We start from the raw sequence: 21,018 nt of genomic DNA on the forward strand, positions 1-21,018 counted from the left end.
ATCCAATAGGAAGATATTACACCTTCTCTATGCACTCAGTAGCATTGCTTCAAAATAAATCAAACCAAGATGGACAGAACAAAAAGTGAAAATGTTCAAATGAACATCACAGTGGGAGGCATTAACATATCTTTCTCAATAGCCGGTAGGACAAGCCAAAAATAAAAAATGAGTAAGGATATAGAAGATATTAACAGTACAATTAGCAAGCCTGATCTAGTTGCCATGCATATAACATTGCACCTATTAATGACCAATTCATATTCGTTTCAAATGTACATGGAACATTTATTAAAATCAATGTATTGTAATATAAAGTCTCAACAATTTCAAAATGTTGACATATTTAAGAATATCTTCAGTGACCACCATGGAATTGAACTAGAGATCAATAACGAAAATAGAAAAAAAACCAACTGCTAAAAATTAAAAAATACACTCTAAATAATCCATGGGATGAAGAAGAAAATAGAAAATAGTTTAAACTGAATAATTAAAAATACATTTCAAAGCTTATGGGAAGAATTAAAATGATGCTTAGAAGGAAATATATAGCCTTAAAAGCATATAGTAGAAAAGAAAAAAGTCTTAAAATCAATGATTTAAGTATTAATCTCAAGAAACTAGAAAAAGAGCAGCAATGAAACTAGAAAAAGAGCAGCAATCAAACCTAAGGAAATAAATGATAGAGACAAAAACTGAAATCAAGGAAATAATAATCCAACATATAATAGAAAACAATCAACAAATCCAAAAACTGGCTTTGAAAAGATTAACAAAATTAATAAAACCAAAACTGATAAAGAAAAGTAGAAAACCCACAAATCAGCAACAATAGCAATAAAAGGGAGGATATCACTATTGATTGCACAATAAAAGTATTCCAGGGCTTCCCTGGTGGCGCAGTGGTTGGGAGTCTGCCTGCTGATGCAGGGGACACGGGTTCGTGCCCCGGTCCGGGAAGATCCCACATGCCGCGGAGCGGCTGGGCCAGTGAGCCATGGCCGCTGAGCCTGCGCGTCCGGAGCCTGTGCTCCGCAACGGGAGAGGCCACGGCAGTGAGAGGCCCGCATACCGCCAAAACAAAAAAAACAAAAAAACAAACAAAAAAAAGTATTCCAAAAACAACTTTATGCAGATAAACTTGACAATTTGCATGAAATAGACAAATTTGTTGAAAAACACACCTTACCAAAGCTGATAGAAGAAGAAATAGAAAATATGAATAGTTCTGTGTATGTTTTAAAAATTTGAACCCATTATTTAAAATCCATTCCCCAAAGAAAAGTCTAGGCCCAGAGAGCTTATCAATGAATTTTCCAAAAATTTAAGGAAAAATAACACATGTAATTCTTCATGAAGACAGAAGCAGAACTTCCAGACTTTTAAAAAATGAAAACAGCATTTAAAACTCTGACAAGCATTCTGAGAAAATTGCAAACCCATCTTTCTCATAAACATTATTTAAAAATTCTTAACAGAATGCTAGGAAATCAAATCCAGTGATATAGTAAACTGAGGACAGTTTAGTCTAGGTGGGCAAGCAGGTTTAACACTCAAATATCATAAACTCAGTTAACCACATCCATAAAAAGGAGTAAAATCACGTGATCATATCAAATGCAGAAAAAGTATTTGATAAATTCAACATTTACTTGTGATGAAAACGTTTAGTCAAGTAAGAATAGAACTGCCTTAATGTGATAAAGAATATTTACAAATTACCCACAGCAAACATCATTTTCACTGAAAATGAAACTTTCACTGAAACCTTCTCCCTAATATTGGGACTGGGTCAAGAATGGCCACATTGTAACTGGAAGTCTAACCAGGGCAAAAGGCAAGAGGAAGAAATATAAGTCATGGAGATTGAAAAGGAAGAAATAAAGCTGTCATTTCCAGATAGTATGATCATGCACGTAGAAAATTTCTAAAATATCTACAGACAAATTCTTAGAATTAATAAGAGAATTAAGAAGGACACTGGATATAAAGTCAATATACAAAAATTAGTTGCTATAGACTGAATGTTCGTGTTCCGTCCAAAATTCATATTTTGAAATCCTAACCCCAAAAGTGAGGGTATTAGGAGATGGGGCCTTTGGGCTCTGCCCTCATGAATGGGATTAGCGCTCTTACAACAGAGTCTCCAGAGGGATCCCTAACCCCTTCCACAATGTGAGAGCACAGGGAAAAGCCACTGTATATGTATGAAGAAGATGGCCCTCACCAGACACCAGATCTGCTGGCACCTTGATTTTGTACTTTGCAGCTTCCAGAATTGTGAGATATAAATTTATGTTGTCTATAAGCCACCGAGTTTATGGTATTTATTATAGCAGTCTGAGCTGATTATGACATGAGTCACAGTTGTATATACTGGCAATAAACAAATAGAAAATAAAACATTTATAATAGCATCCCCAAACTCAAACACTTAGAAATAAATCTCATTAAAGATGTACAGGACCTCTAAACTAAAAATTACAAAATATTATTGAGAAAAAATAAAGGAGAGCCAAATAAATGGACTTGTCATGGATTGGATGACTCAGTATTGTAAAGATAAAAGTTCTCTCCAAATTATTACGTACTTCTATGAACTCTCAACCAAAATCCAAACCGTGGGATATTTCTCCCAGAAATGTACAAATCAATTCTAAAATTCATATGGAAATGCAAAAGGCCCAAAATAGCCAAGGTATTCTTGAAGAAGAACAAATGTGAAGGACATATACTATATCAGGAACTATTAATATAAAGCTAAACTGTGTGATACTCGTACATGACCAGATAACTGTCCAATGGAACAGACCCACACATATATGATCACATGATTTATGACAAAATGACCATGCAATGCAGTAAAGGAAAAAGGTGGTCTTTTCAAAAAATTGTACTGGGTCAATTGGATATCCATATGGGGAAAAAATGTCTATTGGCTTCTACATCACTTTACACACAAGAATCAATTCCAGATGTGTCAGTCCGTTCGGGCTGCTATAACAAAAATACCATAAACTTTGGCGTCTGGTGAGGGCCTGCTTCCTCATTCATGGATGGTGTCTTGCTGCTATGACCTCACATTGCAAAGCGGATAGGGATCTCTCTGGAGCCTAAGCAACTCCCAATGCCCCACCTCTTAATACCATTACCTTGGGGGTTAAGATTTCAACATACGAGTTTGGGGCAGAACACAGATATTCAGACCATAGCAAGAAAGACTGGAGAAATAAATTGAAAGATAAAACAATAAAGCTTTTAGAGGGAAGCATCTTCATGACCTTGGACTAGGCAATGCTTTTTAAAATAAGAAATAAAAAAGAAGGAAAATAAAAGAAAAAAATTGTGATAAACTTGACCATATTAAAACTTAGAACTTATGTTCACCCAAAGTGAGTAAAACAGCAACCTACAGGGTGGGAAAAAATGTTAAACATATATATTTACACACACCTAGGTAAGATATACGATAAAAAACACAGATCCAGAATTCTCAGAAAGCTCCTACAAACCAATAAGAAAAAGATGGACAGTTCAACAGTAAAATGGGCAAAAGACTTATAAAAGAGGATATGTAAATGGCCAATAAACATATGAAAAATTGCCCCCGAGTTTATTAGTCATCAGGGAAATGCAAATTCAAGGCACAATGAAATATTAAGACTACCCACCCAATGGTTAAGATGAAAAAGATGGAGAATAGCAAGTGCTGATAAAGATGTGGATGAATAGGAATTCTCATAAACCGCTTGTGGGAGAATACTCTGGTACAACCACTTCGGAAAACTCGCAGTTACTGCTAAAGTTGCCTATGTGCATAACCTGTGATCCAGTGAATACATTTCCAGGTTATACCCGATAGAATTTTGTGCAGATGTTTATCCAAAGACATGTATTAGAATGTTCATGGCAACAGTACTCATAATAGGCAAACATTGGAAGCTACCCATAGACCCATCAAAAATAAAATGGTTAAATAGCGATATAGTCACACAGTGGGATGCCACATAGCTGTGAGAATAATCTACTACTACATGCAAAAATATGGATGAAACTCTCAAGCATAGAGTTGAGCAACGGAAGCCAGACAAGAAGAGTATATATTTCATGTGTACAATGTATCAGAACAGGCAGAACTAACCCAGCAGTCATGAGAGTGGTTATCGTTGGGCATTTAGAGACTGGAAGGGAACATGGGACCTAGTGGGTGCTGGTAAATGTTCTGTTCCTTGATTTGGGGGACTTTGCCCTTGTTTGTTAATCCTCTTCTGTACGTGCTACATGATTCTTATCTCATGATTGTCTTTGCCGGAACTTTTTTTTTTCTTTCAAAATGGTTGGACAGAACTCAATTTCTGCTTAGGTAATTATTCAGTTTACTTTCAATATGCATATTTACCATTATATTTTCTTGAGGTTCTGCAAAATGCCCGCTTATCAGGATTATTTCTGGAGACTGACTTTTTTTCTCCATGTAGCTCCGCAGCTTTCTGAGAACTCTTTCTGATGTGTTCTGTGTTTTGTCCATCTGCCTCTCTTCTGATCACCATTCTGCCTTATTTATTGTTGTTCTGCCTTTGCTACTCTGTTACTGTACTGATGAAGAAAGAGGGAGAGATTATCTTTAATAGGAAGAGTAATTTTCTGATTGGGGCAGAGACATGATGTCATTGTATTTCTTGTGTAATTTAAGATTTCACTGATTAACTGCTTGGCATATTCTGCCCAGGGATGACAGTGCTGTGTCCAGCCAACCTGAATATGTGGACTTGTTGGCAGACATACCTCTCCTGTGGCAATGGATTTGTCATGCTTGATACCACTAAACATTAAACTCATCAAACTAACTACTCTTCTCTTCTATTTCGCACTCAGTAAATTTGTTTGTGATTATAAACTTGGCTTCCCAAAGCTTCTTATAGGCAGAAACTATGATTAGGACCATATCAAGGTGTGATCCACTTGAGTTTTGCTTTAAATTCACAGGTAGGTATTCTTTTGGTTTATATTATAAATCTTTCTCCACCCAACAAATTAACTCTGGGACATCAAAAATATCAAGCTTGGACCTGCCAACCTGGGCTATGTTGATGCGTTCAAGGTTGTCCATCTGGAGAGCCCACCATCCAGCTTTCCCCCCCAGACACACCCTACAAACAAGCAAACAAACACATCTGATACTCATTGTGTCAATGTTATTCTGCTTATGAAAATAGAACTAAGGTGCCCAGTGCCTTCCCAGCAAAGGACATTTAGGAAAGAGGAGTTCAGATGTCCAACAGTTCTAATAAATATAATTGAGTAAATAAAAAATTCCACTTTGAGAGAAATGTGGACAGCTGCCACAATAGCATGTTTTTCCAGCATCCTGCTGTTTCTGTAAAGTAGGAAATGTCAGTGAGCAGACTCATCCTCCAGCAACTTGTTCAGATTTGCACCTGACCTCTTCTACATAACAGCTTCCAAGGAACGCTTCCTTAGTTTCCTACCATGCATTTCTATCACGATGCAAGAGGCAAGCAGCAGCATGTCAAAACTGCTCTCCAGACACAGTGATTATTATTTTTTTAATTTTGTTTATCCCTGTAGTTCAAAACCCCTTTGGGTACCCTCCAGTGTGTATTGACATTGCCAGTCGTCTCTGCTAACTAAAGGTCTTCACCCAGGATGTTCCCCCACAACCTGCCAGCTTCAATTCCCCTGGGGCTTTGGGCAGCCCAGGCATGCAGACTGGCGGCTCATTCCCATCTGCAGCAGCTGACAGTACCATGGAGAGTAAGGCAGGGCTGAGCGAACAACAGGTTCTCCAAACGAGGACCAAATGAAGACCTGTTGTGCTCTGGTACAGCCCAGCTCAGGGGAGCCATATAATTAGTACAAACATCACTGTGGTGAGACACCTCTCCAGATCTGTTTATTCTGTACACAAACCTAGCTTCGGTTCCATTAGGTTCAACAAATATTTGTTAAACATCTGTGCTGTGTCAGATCACATCCAAGGCACAAGGGCAATAAGGATGAACAACACATGAACAGGACTCACTGTAACACTCTTTTATAGTTTTATAGTTCCCAAAGCACTTTTCACATGTCTCATCTCCATCGGCCTCGTGAACTCAAATAGAGCCTTACATGGGTACTGCATTTCCATTTCACAATTGGGAGACTTCAGAGTCTGAAAGACCAGGTCAACTTCCCTAAGGTCACACAGTTAGCAAATGTAAGTTCTGGCACCAGAACCCAGAGATATGATTCTTTATTCAATGCTCAATTTTATCACATTGCCCTATTTTTTTTTACACATTGCCATTTGGCATACAATTAGAGGATGTTTCAGACCCTTTGCACATGTCAGGAGAGAGATGCTACTTTCCTTGCTTGTTATTCTCCATGGTGAATGCCGTGGATAAAATGAGCCAGAAGGATTCATATTATTGTTACTTAATTCTGAGAGTTCATTTTCATCTCTGACTATTCAAATAGTTTCTCCTGAATTATGTTTTTATTTGCATCCAATTCGCTCTGTTGAATCAGCTACTTGGTCAACCAAGAAATGGTTGACCTAAAATTAGAAAAAGTAAGACCTAAAATTCTGCTTGTATTGGAATTTTCAGTGCCCAAAGTACATATTTTCTGTTGCAAATATTTTAGCTCTCGGTAATATCCAATTTGAAATTGAATTATATACTGTCTTATATCCTGTAATTATTCTAATAACACTACAAATTCCTAGAGTAGAGCAACCATATCATGGGTCTGGGAGTGTGGCCAGAGCTAACAATATTTGCTGAATGGAATTTAAATTATAGCTGAACCTTCTACTCCCTAATGGGAAGCATTAATGGCTGAGCATGAGATCAGAGAGAGGCAGACTTGGTGACAGATACGGTTCTACCACTAATCTTGGGCAAGTTATATAAATCAACTAAGCCCCACTGCCCTCATTAGAAGATGGGGATGTTAATGGCCATCTCTTAGGACACTTGTAAGAATTAAACGAGAAGCCTGGTAGATGCTGAGAATGAATGTTGGGTCTTATTATCAAGCCCACTTCCTTGGATCTTTCCAGAGGTCCTTCTGCCTTTCCCCATTTGAATACAATGTTTCTTTCCAGGAGCACAGACTGAAAGGTCAGAGTTCCAGAGCCAATTACTCACAGAGCATTCACCAGAGAGGGCCTTGGATTTGCTGAAAATAATTGAATTAGTATTTGCAACAGTGCTGGTTCTATAGTAGAGTGTTTATTATTTTCTCTCTCAATTTTATGTTACTCTATTTTGTGTAAATGTTGACTAGCAAATAATGATTGCTTCCAATCAGATAGTTCCATGAATAATCAAGTATCACCTTAACAAAGGTATGATAATTCCTGTTACAGGAAATCATATTTTTTTAAAGGACATAAAACTGGAGTCTGAACGCTTCATCTAGTTCTCTAAACTGGGTTTGTTAAAAATTATCCATGTTTTTCAGAGAGAGAAAATTAGCCCCAGTTTTGAGAGATATAACAGCATTTAAGAATTCAAATAGACGATCCCTTCAGGCTAATAATAAGCAAAGTGAAAATTAGAGCATTTATGACCAGTCATAAAAGGAAACATAATGCTAGATGCATGGCTTTAAGACTGAATTTTATAAAGCAAATTTTCATCTGCTTATTTTATTCCTAAGGCTGAGAATTCAGAGTATTAAAAAAAAAAAGAAAGAAAAGAAAGGTCTGCTTATTTCTCTTGTTACATAATTATGACAAAGAGAAAAACATCCTTCTGCAACATTCTCAGGCTCCTCACAACAATGGATTTGTTCTTTCAGCAAAAATAAATTGACCAGTAAGATTATAAATGGCATTCTCTGATTCTTTACAGTTTTTCTGTATCTTCCACTTCTCCTACAAGGAATGCATAGTACCTTTAGGATTAGGAAAAAAGGTTTTTAGTTGCTACTTTTTCTTTGCTTCTCATCGAAAAACCAATGGTGGTATGGGGTAGGGGACCATGCTCCTTACAAACGCGGGTCTGAAAATGTTTTGTGAGAGGGAAGGATTCACAACTGCTGGGAGTTGATCCCAACCAAGGATGTTGAGTTGCAAACCTGGGAATATGGACAGTTGGCCAACAAGAAATATGTGAGTGACTATATGTGTCTCATTCCAGTAAGACTTGTGAGCTACAGTAGCACTTGTGTATTGCTAAAATTCTCAGGCTAAAGAATAGTGCCCGGAACATAGCAGATGCTCAGGAAATATTTGCCAAATAAATGACAGTTGTGCTGAGAGGGGACAGCAATTATTATCTCAAACCAGGGGAAATCAGAGTCACTTCCTGCCTGAGAAGCCAGAAGAGGGTTTGTTCTCTAAAACTAGAGTTGCTGAATATTAAGTAGTAGTCACAGTGAAGAAGAAACATTGATGCACATGACTTAGTCATTGGTAACTTTAAACAATGATAAGTTGTCTCTGAGTTTTCTTATCACAAAAGCATTGCAGAAAAATAGAAAATGCAGATAAGAGAAGAAAAATTTTAAAACCACTGTTATGATAGGTATATATTCTTTCAGGTTATCTTTGATGCATACGTATGATTAATATACATATGTATTTTCTTTTACAAAAATTGGAAGAGCAATTTTGGTAATTTTTTGTTATGTCACCAGATATTTCTCTGCCACATTATTTTTAATGACAATATAGCACAATGACGGATGCATGCACAGTCATTTATTCACCCACATCTCTGTTGCACATTAAGGATACACTTTTGTTTTTCCTCTGAGAAATGATGCTGCCCCTTCATGATCGAATACTTAATAAATTAAAGTGATGTCTCAACTATAGACAACTTGCCCTCAGTTGCTTTTCCTGAAGCAGCCATGAGACTGACATCACTGGGGAGAAAGGAAGAGTTTGTGTCTGCCCGGTGCAGCGATAACTGACCCAGAGGAAGGAACTAAACCCAGATCGGCTCTAACTGGTTAGTACCTGTGTTCTAATCGTCTGTCTTCCTGGGGCCTGGGCAACAGCAGACAGGTTGTGATCAGAAAATCAGATTCATTTTTTGAAGTTAAAAGGAATTTAAGAAACCATTAACTGTCATATCCTTAATTGATTCTTGGGTTTTATGGAGAGATGAAAGCAGTTTTGCCCGAGACTAGAACTTAGATGTCTTTAGCTCAGAAGACTGCTCGGTTTCTATAATCACATCGGGGCTTGATACTTTCATAATTGAAGACTCTGGACAAATGGGACTTCCGGCCTCAAGGCTGACAACGGCAGGGGCAGATGCCCCACGTCTAAGCTCAAGTGCAACTAACCCAACTATGCAAGACTTTCAAAGGGATGATCCCAACTGGTTCTACAACCTTTAGCCAAAAAAACCCATCCAAACCTTGAAAACATTATGCTAAGTGAAAGAAGCTAGGCACGAAAGGCCACATCTTGTATGATTCCATTTATATGAAATGTTCAGAATAAGCAAATCCATAGGGACAGAAGGTAAATTAGTGGTTGCCAGGGGCTGGGAGGAGGGGAAGTGGGAGTGACTGCTTAATGGGTCCAGGGCTTCTTTCGGGAAGTCATGAAATTATTCCGGAGTTAGATCGTTGTGATGGTTGCACGACATTAACCACTGAATAGTATACTTTCAAATGGTCAGAACAGTGAATTTTGTTTATGTGAATTTTATTTCAGCTAAATTAAAAAGAACAACAAGGATCCTATCCAGTCCATGTCCGTGAAGACAGGAGATAGAAAGAGCAGGTGGGTGAATGGTGAGTGAAGAGTTGGCCCCCTGTGGGCCCTCCCTGGGGAGGGTATGTGGGTACTTCTTGCACGTTCCATCTCCACTCCCTGCCCAATTTCTAGCCTATGGAGCTTCCAAAGAATCCAGCCACAAGGTGACACACGCCACCTGGAGTTAAGAGAGCACAGGGGCCGGAGCTCAAGTTTCCATACAGCCAGAGACATAGTACTGGGTTCGCGATCTGGTTCTACCTTAAATCTTGGGCAATTTACAAAAACCAACTGGAACAGGTCAAAAGGCTGTTGCAGGAGTGGAGTGCACTTCCAGAGCTGGTGAGCAACATTATGTTTCCTGCGGGCCTAGCCTGCAGTCACATTGCAAAAACCCTACCAAGAGTGCTGCCCCCAGAGTGGGCTCTCAACAGAAAGTTTCTGCATGCACCAACCAGGCTCCCGCAGAGCCAGATACTCCTGTGAGCTGTCCCTGAAGAACACCCGATGTGTCCCAAGGTTAAAAAAAGAGGCAACTTACACGAAAAGATGCTCAACATCACTAATTATTAGAGAAATGAAAATCAAAACTACAGGGAGGAACCACCTCACACTGTTCAGAATGGCCATCATCAAAAAGTCTACAAATAATAAATGCTGAAGATGGTGTGGAGAAAAGGAAACCCTTCTACACTGTCGGTGGGAATGTAAATTGGTGCAGCCACTATGGAAAATAGTATGAAGATTCCTTAAAAAACTAAAAATAGAGTTGCCATATGATCCAGCAATTCCACTCTTGGGCACATATCTGGAGAAAAATATAATTCAAAAAGATACATGCAGGCTTCCCTGGTGGCGCAGTGGTTAAGAATCCGCCTGCCAATGCAGAGTACACGGGTTCGAGCCCCGGTCCCGGAAGATCCCACGTGCCGCAGAGCAACTAAGCCCATGTGCCACAACTACTGAGCCTGTGTTCTAGAGCCTGCATGCCACAACTACTGAGCCCGTGTGCCACAACTACTGAAGACTGCACGCCTAGAGTCTGTGCCCCACAACAAGAGAAGCTACCGCAATGAGAAGCCCACGCACCACAATGAAGAGTGGCCCCCGCTCACCGCAAGTAGAGAAAGCCCGCACGCAGCAACAAAGACCCAACACAACCAAAGATAAATAAATAAAATCATATATAAAAAAAAGATACATGCACCCCAGTGTTCATAGGAGCACTATTTACAATAGCCAAGATATGGAAGCAACCCAAGTCCCCATCAACAGATGATTGGCTTAAGAAGATATAGCATATATATATATATATATATATATATATACACACATATATACACAATGGAATATTATTCGGCCATAAAAAAGAGTGAAATAATGCTATTTGCAGCAACATGGACGGACCTAGATATTATCATACTAAGTGAAGTAAGACAAAGAGAAAGACAAACACCATATGATATCACTTATACGTGGAATCTAAAATATGACACAGATGAACTTATCTATGAAACAGAAACAGACTCACAGACATAGAGAACAGATTTATGGTTGCTAAAGGGGAGGGAGGTGGGGAGGGATGGACTGGGAGTTTGGAGTTAGCAGATGCAAACTATGAATATTATGTATAGAATGGATACACAACAAGGTCCTACTGTATAGCACAGGGAACTATATTCAATACCCTGTGATAGACCATAATGGAAAAGAATGAAAAAGAATATATATATGTATAACTGAATCACTTTGCTGTACAGAAGAAATTAACACAACATTGTAAATCAACTATACTTGAATAAAACAAATTTTTTAAAAAAGAGGTAACTTTAGATTGGTGTCCCAACTACACCTGATTACAGGAGGCATGCTAGAATCAAATGAGACACAGAATGTGAAAGCCCCTCACAGCATATAAAGTGCTATTAAAGTGTTCATTTTTAGTAAAAATGACTCCAAATCATCAAACTAGTGCTGTAACAATTTCTTGTCTCATATACCTAATTCCTTACATCTTTGATTACAACCTGAGAAATTCTGGAAATCACAGGGCTAGAAAATGCCCTGGGATTTCATCTACTCAAATCCCTGACCCAGTCAGGAGTTACTTCCAATCCCAGCCAGACACGCAAAGGACCACACATGCCTGAGCACACTAGATTCAGAATCACATCAAGTGTCAATTCACTTTCTCCTATCCGTTGGAGTCATTACTGAATGGTCAAAAAAACCAATAGATTATGCCATGTGGAAAAGACCAGAGAAATATCTATGTGTCCTATTTTAAACTCCTGAGAAGGCAACTCAACCATCTGTCTTGGCAACCCATTGCAGGCTGGAACTACCCTGTCAAAAACGTCTCTCTTCTGTTTAATCTAAATCCTTCAAGTGGAGCTTCAAGCTAATTTTGTCCCATTCCATTTTCAGATAATTTGGAACACAGTTGTTTACCATCTGCGTTATAGGATTATACAATGTCACAGGGTTTTGGTGAGCCGTAAACAAAATAATGCATGTAAAACACAGAGCTCAGATCTGAAACATAACAGCCCAATACATATTTATTTATTATTACCATCATTATATATATTAGGACTCTTTCAGTCACAAGTGATATCAACACAACTCAAAATAATTTAAGCAAAGGAGGAGGAGGGGGCGGGAGAAGAAAAAGAAAAAGGATGCGGGGTGGAGAATGTAATTAGAAAGGAAGTAAAATTGTGCAGTGGCTTTCAGGCACTGCGGGATCCAGGACTCAAATAATGTTCGCAGGGCTCGTCTTTTCCTCTCTTCTGTTTTTCAGAAAAGCTTTTTCAAGTATAAAGAGCAGGAGGGCTATGAGCAGATTCAGGTCACGTAAGCCTAGAATAGGTTCTCCATTCAGCAGTTGATTCATCAAAAATTCCTTCAATGACAAGCAAGTGTCAAGCAGGGTTCTAGAAGCTAAGAAAAGAGCAGTGTCCAAGACATAACATTTCACCCTTGTGGAATATACCTTCGAGTGGGAAGAGTGGATCTGGTAGAAGAAGGGGAAGGGATGCCAGAAAGATATAAAATTATCCTCTACAAAGTAAGGTCTCACCTTATACCATTATTACAGTCAACTCTTAGCTTTCTCTTCACCAAGCCAAGTAAACCCATCCCTTTCAAAACTCTTTTCCCCTTGGCAAATGTGCAGAATCCCAAAAATCAGGTCTCCAAATAGATAAATAAACTTGCCTGTGGATTTGAGTGCATGTAGTTTATTTAGGCTGCGTAATCTTTGCATAATATTTCTAAGATGTGCCTTCAGCCCTAATAACACAACATTACCATTGTTTCCATTTTTGAAAGTCACTTTTTTAAAATAATTAATTAATTAATTTTATTGTTGGCTGTGTTGGGTCCTCTATGCTGCGCGAGGGCTTTCTTTTAGTTGTGGCGAGCGTGGGCTACTCTCTGTTGCGGTGCGTGGGCTTCTCATTCCAGTGACTTCTCTTGTCGCGGAGCACAGGCTCTAGGCGCGCGCGGGCTTCAGTAGTTGTGGCTCACGGGCTTAGTTGCTCCAGGGCATGTGGGATCTCTCCAGACCAGGGCTCAAACCTGTGACCCCTGCATTGGCAGGCGGATTCTTTAACCATTGCACCACCAGGGAAGCCCCTGAAATCACTTTTCTTTTTAGACTCTTTTCCTTTTAAATACACGTCTTTCTCCCACTTTCATGTTTTCCTTTGAATAGGATGTTAGTTACTTAGTAAAATACCGCAAACACCTGGTCATTTATGAGTCATTTCAAAGGTATACCTCTGAGTAATTTTAATCTATTTCTCTGTTAATCATTCTAACTGTAAAAATGGCCTGGAGACCAAGTTTTTTTGAGAACCCAAGGACGTGTGGCGTAAACTTCAGAAAATCTCAACCTCTTCCTCTCCCCTGGGAGCTCGCAGTAAGGAATGCGTTCCTGAAGCATTTCAGACTGTATAGTCTTATGATAAACTTCAACTTTTCATAAAACTGAAACTAATCTGAATGAAGCTGCTCTCACCTGAAAAATCTTAATTTACCAGGTGCTATTTCAGATTCATCCCACAAAAAGCCTAACTAAATTAACGATGCACACAATTCTATTTAAATTTGGCACTAGCCTAGCAGATCTGTGCTACCACATGAATCCATTCATGGACAATGTGGAGAACAACTCTCACTAAATTCACGGTACCGCAAGTGTGGGGGGGGCAGTTGATTGTCTACGTCATCGCTTCTATTTTTTAAGTAATATTACAAGTTATGTGCCCTGCCCCCAACTGTTGTTCTCAATTTGGTCCTCTTTTCAATGTCCCGCTCCCTTCTGCTTTGGTTAATATCTCTCGTCAGCGCAGTAATTTAGTTCTTGTTAATCCGGATATAACGGCTAAATGGGTCAGTTGGCTCAGTCAAATCCCATCGTTAAAACTGATCTCGGAATCAACCAAAAATGGAGTTTTAATCGAAAAGCTTATCAGCTCCACTCCCCTTCCCCCACCTCATTTTGCCTGATCTTGTCACCTGGCCTTGTCCACCCTGCTTGCAACTTTCCTAGCCTGCCTCTCGCGAAGGGATGAAGAACCTCCGCGCAAGACACCCCTTCTGTCTGGGATCAGCCCTTGTCCGGCGCGAACACATTTTGAAAAAAAAAAAAAAGTCTGGATCTGGGATTTTTTTTCTTTTTTCCTTTTTCTTTCAAGCTGAATACTGTTATCTTTGCCTTCCAGGCGGAAGGTCGGTTCCAACCCTTCTTTCCTGAGCTTCTCCTTCGCGAACGGGGGATCATCGCTGATGCTTCCTCCTGAGTTGGGAAAGGGACAGAACTTTCCCAGGGAGCTGCGGAGTGTCCCCGCTGCGCTTTCCCGGTTCCTTTCCCCTAGAAGAGATCCTGTTGCACCGGAGGGAACGTGCCCCATTTCTCTGCGCCCCCCCCCCCGCCCCCAAATGACGGCGGAGACGGAAGGCAGCTTCTGTGTTTGTTTTGTAAACCTTTAAAACCTACTGCACTTAGCGCTTTGCGAGCCCCCTTGGCCTTCGCCCAAAGCAAGCCGTAAAGAGGTCGTGGAGCTCAGCGGACTGGGTGGGAGAGGGAGGCGACCTGCGCTGCCGCGACGAAGTGGGTCTTGAAGGGTGCGACCTCTCCCTCCGGGACTGGGCGTGTCCCTTATCCTCTCCCAACCCTATCACCCTGCTGACCCCGGCTGGGCTCGCGGACGCGACTGGCAGGAGTGCGCGACCGCGTCCTCACGCCGGGGGACGCCGGCCACGGCCTCAGGTGTCGACCCCCGCCCCGCCCCGCCCGCGCGGCCGCTCTCCCGGGACCCGGGAGTGGGGGGAGGGTGGTGGAGTTGGCGGCGGGGCTGTCGGGTGGGGGCGAAGGGGGCGCCGGCCGCTGCCCCGATTGGCTGCGCAGCCGCCCCCTCCCCGCGCCGCGCGCCCCAGGCCCGCAGCCCGGAGCTGGTTCCCGCTGGAGGGAGGACGTGCGGGGGCGGGACCGGTCTCCCAGCCCCGCACCCGACCCCGGGCGTGCGGGGATAAAACCCGGCCGGCGCCGCCCGGGAACCCGGGCCCTGCAGCCTCCGGTGCGCGGAGAGGCGGGGCCGGGTCCGACCCGCTCCCCGCGCCTCCGCCCCTTGGACCAGGCTCCGGGAGCAAGGCGCCCCGCGCGCGGGCACGCGACGGCCAGAGCGCCCAGGCGGTACCTTCAGCAGAGCAATGAAGAGAGCCGGGGAGAAGCAACCGCAGCCGGCCGAGACGTTTCCTGCGCCCGGGGTTGCTGCCGCCGCTGCGGCTGCCTGAAACTCCCCAAAGTTGCGAGCCAGCGAGAGGCTGCCGCCCGCCGGGAGCTAAAGGGAAAGGAACTCGTAAGATGCCGGAGTGACAGACAGACAGACGCACAGACCTGCAGAAGACACCACCGTCGGCGGCCTATCCCCGGAGCCCGTGAGGCTTCCCAGCTCCGTGAGTTGCTTTCTGGACGGGTGGCTTGCTAAGTATTTCCGTGTAATTGTTTATAAGATGCGTTTGTATATTTTTGTGACTCTTGGAGAGAGTTAAAAAAAACAACGCAGGATGCACCTTAAAAAACAATTGAGTTTCTGATATTGAGACGGTTGTGTTGATAGAATGGGACTGTAAATGTCTGTAAGCAGGAGTAACCCAGGAAAAATTGCATCCAACAGTAAAAAGGACACGTAGGCTCCCCAGTGTGAAAAAAAACCAAAACCCTTCATTTCAAAAGTTATTGGAAAGAAAGCTAGATATTACTCTTAAGGGCTAACTAGTGCTAGTTAACTTTGCTTTTTTACCCCTCTTTAAATATTGATTGTTTACCAGGTTCACTGGTGGGAGGCTGAGCTGGTGGAAAAGGCGCCTGGAAGAGCCCTAGAGGCGACCATAATGTCTTTACGTTTACACGCACTGCCCACCCTGCCTGGAGTTGTCAGACCGGGCTGCAGGGAACTGCTGTGTTTGTTGGTGATCACGGTGACTGCGAGCCGTGGGGCCTCCGGGGTGTGCCCCACCGCTTGCATCTGTGCCACTGACATCGTCAGCTGCACCAACAAAAACCTGTCCAAGGTGCCTGGGAACCTTTTCAGACTGATCAAGAGACTGGATCTGAGTTATAACAGAATCGGGCTCCTGGATTCTGAGTGGATTCCGGTGTCGTTTGTAAAGCTGAACACCCTCATTATTCGGCATAACAACATCACGAGCATTTCTACGGACAGTTTTTCCAGCACGCCAAATCTTAAGTGTCTCGACTTATCGTCCAACAAGCTGAAGACTGTGAAAAGTGCAGTGTTCCAGGAGTTGAAGGTTCTGGAAGTGCTCCTGCTTTACAACAATCACATTTCCTATCTCGACCCTTCAGCGTTTGGAGGGCTCTCCCAACTGCAGAAACTCTACTTAAGTGGAAACTTTCTCACGCAGTTTCCCATGGATTTGTATGTTGGAAGGTTCAAGCTGGCAGAACTGATGTTTCTAGATGTTTCTTATAACCGGATCCCCTCCCTGCCGATGCATCATATAAACTTAGTGCCAGGAAGGCAGCTGAGAGGCATCTACCTTCATGGAAACCCATTTGTCTGTGACTGTTCCCTTTACTCGTTGCTGACCTTTTGGTATCGTAGGCACTTCAGCTCAGTGATGGATTTTAAGAATGATTATACCTGTCGCTTGTGGTCTGACGCTAGGCACTTCCATCAGGTGCTTCTGCTCCAGGATAGCTTTATGAACTGCTCTGACAGTATCATCAATGGTTCCTTCCGTGCCCTTGGCTTTATTCATGAGGCTCAAGTGGGGGAAAGGCTGATTGTCCACTGTGATAGCAAGACTGGTAACGTGAATACCGATTTCATGTGGGTCGGTCCAGATAACAGAGTGCTGGAGCCCGATAAAGAGATAGAAAACTTTCACATATTTCCCAATGGAAGTCTGGTTATAGAAAGCCCTCGTTTTGAGGATGCTGGAGTGTATTCCTGTGTTGCAATGAATCGGCAACGTCTGTTAAATGAAACTGTGGATATCACAATAAACGTGAGCAATTTCACCGTAAACAGATCCCATGCTCACGAGGCATTTAACACGGCTTTTACCACTCTTGCAGCCTGTGTGGCCAGCATTGTTTTGGTACTTCTGTACCTCTATCTGACACCGTGTCCCTGCAAATGTAAACCCAAGAGACGAAAAAATATGCTAAACCAAAGCAATGCCCATGCATCTATTCTCACTTCTGGCCCTGAAAGCGATGCCCCCGCCGATGAACGGAAGGCAGGGGCTGGGAAAAGAGTGGTGTTTTTGGAACCCCTGAAGGATACTGCAACAGGGCAGAATGGGAAAGTCAGGCTCTTTCCCAGTGAAACGGTCATAGCTGAGGGCATCTTAAAGTCCACGAGGGTGAAATCTGACTCAGATTCAGTCAATTCAGTGTTTTCAGACACACCCTTTGTGGCGTCCACTTAATTTTGTGCCTGTATTTTTATGATGTAGTGATTGAATCTCTTCATATTCCGCTTTGTGTGTGGTCTGCAGAAATAAACAGAAGGACAGAAATGGGGTTGTTTTGTTTTTCTGAAATACAACCAAAGGGTCTCTTTCCCTGGTTAATAGGAAATGTGCTGAAGCACTTAGGTTCGTGCCAGAGAAAGATGGGGTTGTTTTTCAGAGTTTAAGTTCTAGATAATATCTTAGTTTTTAGCACCACTGATAATTTCAGAGCTGGCCTGGAGGTGATATCACTGACACTGTCCTTTCACTCAGGATTCTTAAAAGAAAAAATAAGTTCCAAGTATTAGTATTCTTAAAAAAGGGGTTTTACTAACTTATTGGCACCAAAGTTGAGTTATGTTAAAGAAAAGTGTTCATTTTTAAAAGATGTAGAAGGAAGAACCAAGCAGCAATTATTTATAAAGCGCAAAGTAAAGTTAGATTTGGGAATAATTCGGTTCATGTCATCATTGCAGACCAGAGTAAATAGACTATCCTGATCAAATTTACTGAGCAGTGCCGCATCCCATGTGGTGTTAGATAAATAGTACAGTAAAGGTACATTTGTTTGACTGTCTTCTTCCCATTCTGTACATTTCCTATCTTTGTGCAAAAGATCTTACTGAAAGTTTAAAGCCATCGTTATCTGTTGCCATAAATATGTAGGTGTCAGTGCCAGAACGTCTGAGTAACTTCTTCAGCCTTTGGTCTAGGACTCTAGTATTTGTTCATATGCTTGTGTGAATGTATGTCTTAAATTATATGAACTGTTAAAGAGATACCACTGTATTGTGCTTTGGACATTTGAATTATTGTAAATATATGTGTTCTGCGACTTGATGTTCTGTTTTATTTGCCTATTTAAAAATATACATCTAAGATGTTTTATGTGATCTGATTTTGCTACTTTTGTGTTAAGCACCCTCTATAGCAAATACCTCTCCAAATTTCTTAGAGTTACAGTACAGAGTTTATTTTTTTTTTAAGAGGGAAAAAGGCTCTAAAGTGCGCTACCCAGTTTATACCTTCTATATCACATTTTACTCTGATACCATTATACATTTCAACCAGGTTTGGAAGATATTTAAGCTCTGATTTTGGAACATGTGAGAACCCCGGAGACCTCCTCCTCATTCCTATCCCTGCTGTGACGTAATCGCGTACCCACTCTTTTTTTTTTTCCTTCGGTACGCGGGCCTCTCACTGCTGTGGCCTCTCCCGTTGCGGAGCACAGGCTCCGGACGCGCAGGCTCAGCGGCCATGGCTCACGGGCCCAGCCGCTCCGCGGCATGTGGGATCCTCCCGGACCGGGGTATGAACTCGCGTCCCCTGCGTCGGCAGGCGGACTCTCAATCACTGTGCCACCAGGGAAGCCCCGAGTACCCACTCTAGACCTAGGTTTCCTCAGCTATGAAATGAAAATTTCAGACTAGGTGATGTCTAAGGTTTCTTCTACCCTGGAATTGATGACTTCCTGGTGGTCTTAGCTCCATTACAGACTTGGACTGGCTTTCTGAAAATGTACCATATGCTGATGGAGGACAGGAATGGGATTAGGACAGACTAGTGTAGCACTGCCAAGCTCCGAGGGACTATGATTTCGGATCATCAAGTCCAGCTCCTTTCCTTTCTCAGGGATAAAGGAAGCCCAGAGAGGGTTGTGGGTTGTCTGAGGCCACACAGTGAGTTAGTGACAGGGTTGCGAGGAGAGCTCAGTTTTGGGATTCTTCCTGGCGAAGATAAGAGGGTCAAAAAGTGGTTATTTTTAACTATGGGGATGGAGAAGGAGCCAAAGAACGAGACAAAAGAGAGGTCAGAAAATGGCAAAGGAGAGTGACTCAGGGATGTGTTGTCCCTGGGGCCAAGAGAAGAGAATTTTTAAAAGATGGAATTAGGCAACAGTAACAAATATTTGGAGAACTGGAGAACCAGAGGAGGAGGGAAGACTGACTTTGGCAATGTTTTGGGGGAACTGGGTACTTGGTGACAGCTTGATAAGTGCCAAGCCAGGCTCCCAGTGGCAGATGCTGGTCAGCTGGGGGTTAAGGAGTGGGTGATGTGTGCCGAGGGAATAGGATGTTAGCCACTGCTCAGTCGCATTGACAATTCTTTATTGCCCGGTGTTATTTTTTTTTTTATTTTTTGAGGTGGACCATTTTTAAAGTCTTTATTGAATTTGTTACAATATTGCTTCTGTTTTATATTTTGGTGTTTGGCCCCAAGGCATGTGGGATCTTAGCTCCCTGACCAAGGATCGAACCCGCACCCCTTGCATTGGAAGGTGAAATCTTAACCACTGGACTGCCAGGGAAGTCCCTGCCTCTGCCTTTTAAACACAGACCTCACCGGTTAGATAAGATCCTTCAGCCCCAAAGATATTACAGGAAAACATTTTTTTTTTAATTTAATTTTTTTTTTTTTTTTTTTTTTGCCATACTGTGCGGTTTGCGAGATCATAGTAGTTCCCTGACCAGGGATCAAACCCGTGCCCCATGCATTGGGAGCCTGGGGTCTTCACCACTGCACCACCAGGGAAGTCCCTATAGGAAAACATTTTATTCCAGTTCCTGCCATTTAAGTAATGAGGAAGAATTCTGTGATCTGTGTAAACTTTGAAATCATCACTCCTTTCATCATTCATATTTGGAGAATCTCAGACTCAGAGATGCTGTGATTTCTTCAAGATCACAGGGGAGTCTGGACACAAGGGAAAACTCTTTCGAACCACTGACACTCTCCAGCAAGGGGAGGGGCTGCCTCCAGGGGCCGTGATGAGCCCAATGCTGAGTGTGAAGGAGCCTGGCTGGCAGGGAGTTTGCAAAGGATCTCTGAATTCAACCTTTTCTCTAGGGTCCTTCAGCCCTCAAACCCTTGCTCCTAGGAAACGCATGCTGCCTTTGGCAAGGGGACATGGACAGTGCTAGAGTGGGGAGTTTGGAGAGCCTGAGCTTGGCTGGTCCTAATCCAGATGCTTGGTTAAAGGATGGGCTGAGCTGAGATAAAAACTAACATACTGGGCTTCCCTGGTGGCGCAGTGGTTGAGAGTCCGCCTGCCGATGCAGGGGACACAGGTTCGTGCCCCAGTCCAGGAAGATCCCACATGCCGCGGAGCGGCTGGGCCCGTGAGCCATGGCCGCTGAGCCTGCGTGTCTGGAGCCTGTGCTCCGCAACGGGAGAGGCCACAACAGAGAGGCCTACGTACTGCAAAAAAAGAAAGAAAGAAAGAAAAAAAAACTAACATATTTACAATCAAAACATATATATATATATATAACGGAATCACTTTGCTGTACGTG

At 42.4% G+C, this 21,018-nt stretch overlaps 1 protein-coding gene across 1 annotated transcript; it reads left to right on the forward strand.

The window, feature by feature from the left end:
* Positions 1–15,193: 15,193 nt before the first annotated feature.
* AMIGO2 (adhesion molecule with Ig like domain 2) lies at positions 15,194–18,720 on the forward strand. The gene is made up of 2 exons (XM_079936093.1): positions 15,194–15,694; positions 16,070–18,720. Exon 2 carries the CDS (start codon positions 16,133–16,135, stop codon positions 17,696–17,698), a length of 1,566 nt encoding a protein of 521 aa, XP_079792219.1. The 5' UTR covers positions 15,194–15,694; positions 16,070–16,132; the 3' UTR covers positions 17,699–18,720.
* The last annotated feature ends 2,298 nt before the right edge of the window (positions 18,721–21,018 follow it).

This window comes from Stenella coeruleoalba (genome assembly GCF_951394435.1).
Source record: "Stenella coeruleoalba genome assembly, chromosome: 11".
Lineage (NCBI taxonomy): Eukaryota > Metazoa > Chordata > Mammalia > Artiodactyla > Delphinidae > Stenella > Stenella coeruleoalba.

Bases quoted from the DNA above. Each gene is read 5' to 3' on its own strand.
- AMIGO2 (XM_079936093.1), top strand. From the start codon at position 16,133: ATGTCTTTACGTTTACACGCACTGCCCACCCTGCCTGGAGTTGTCAGA.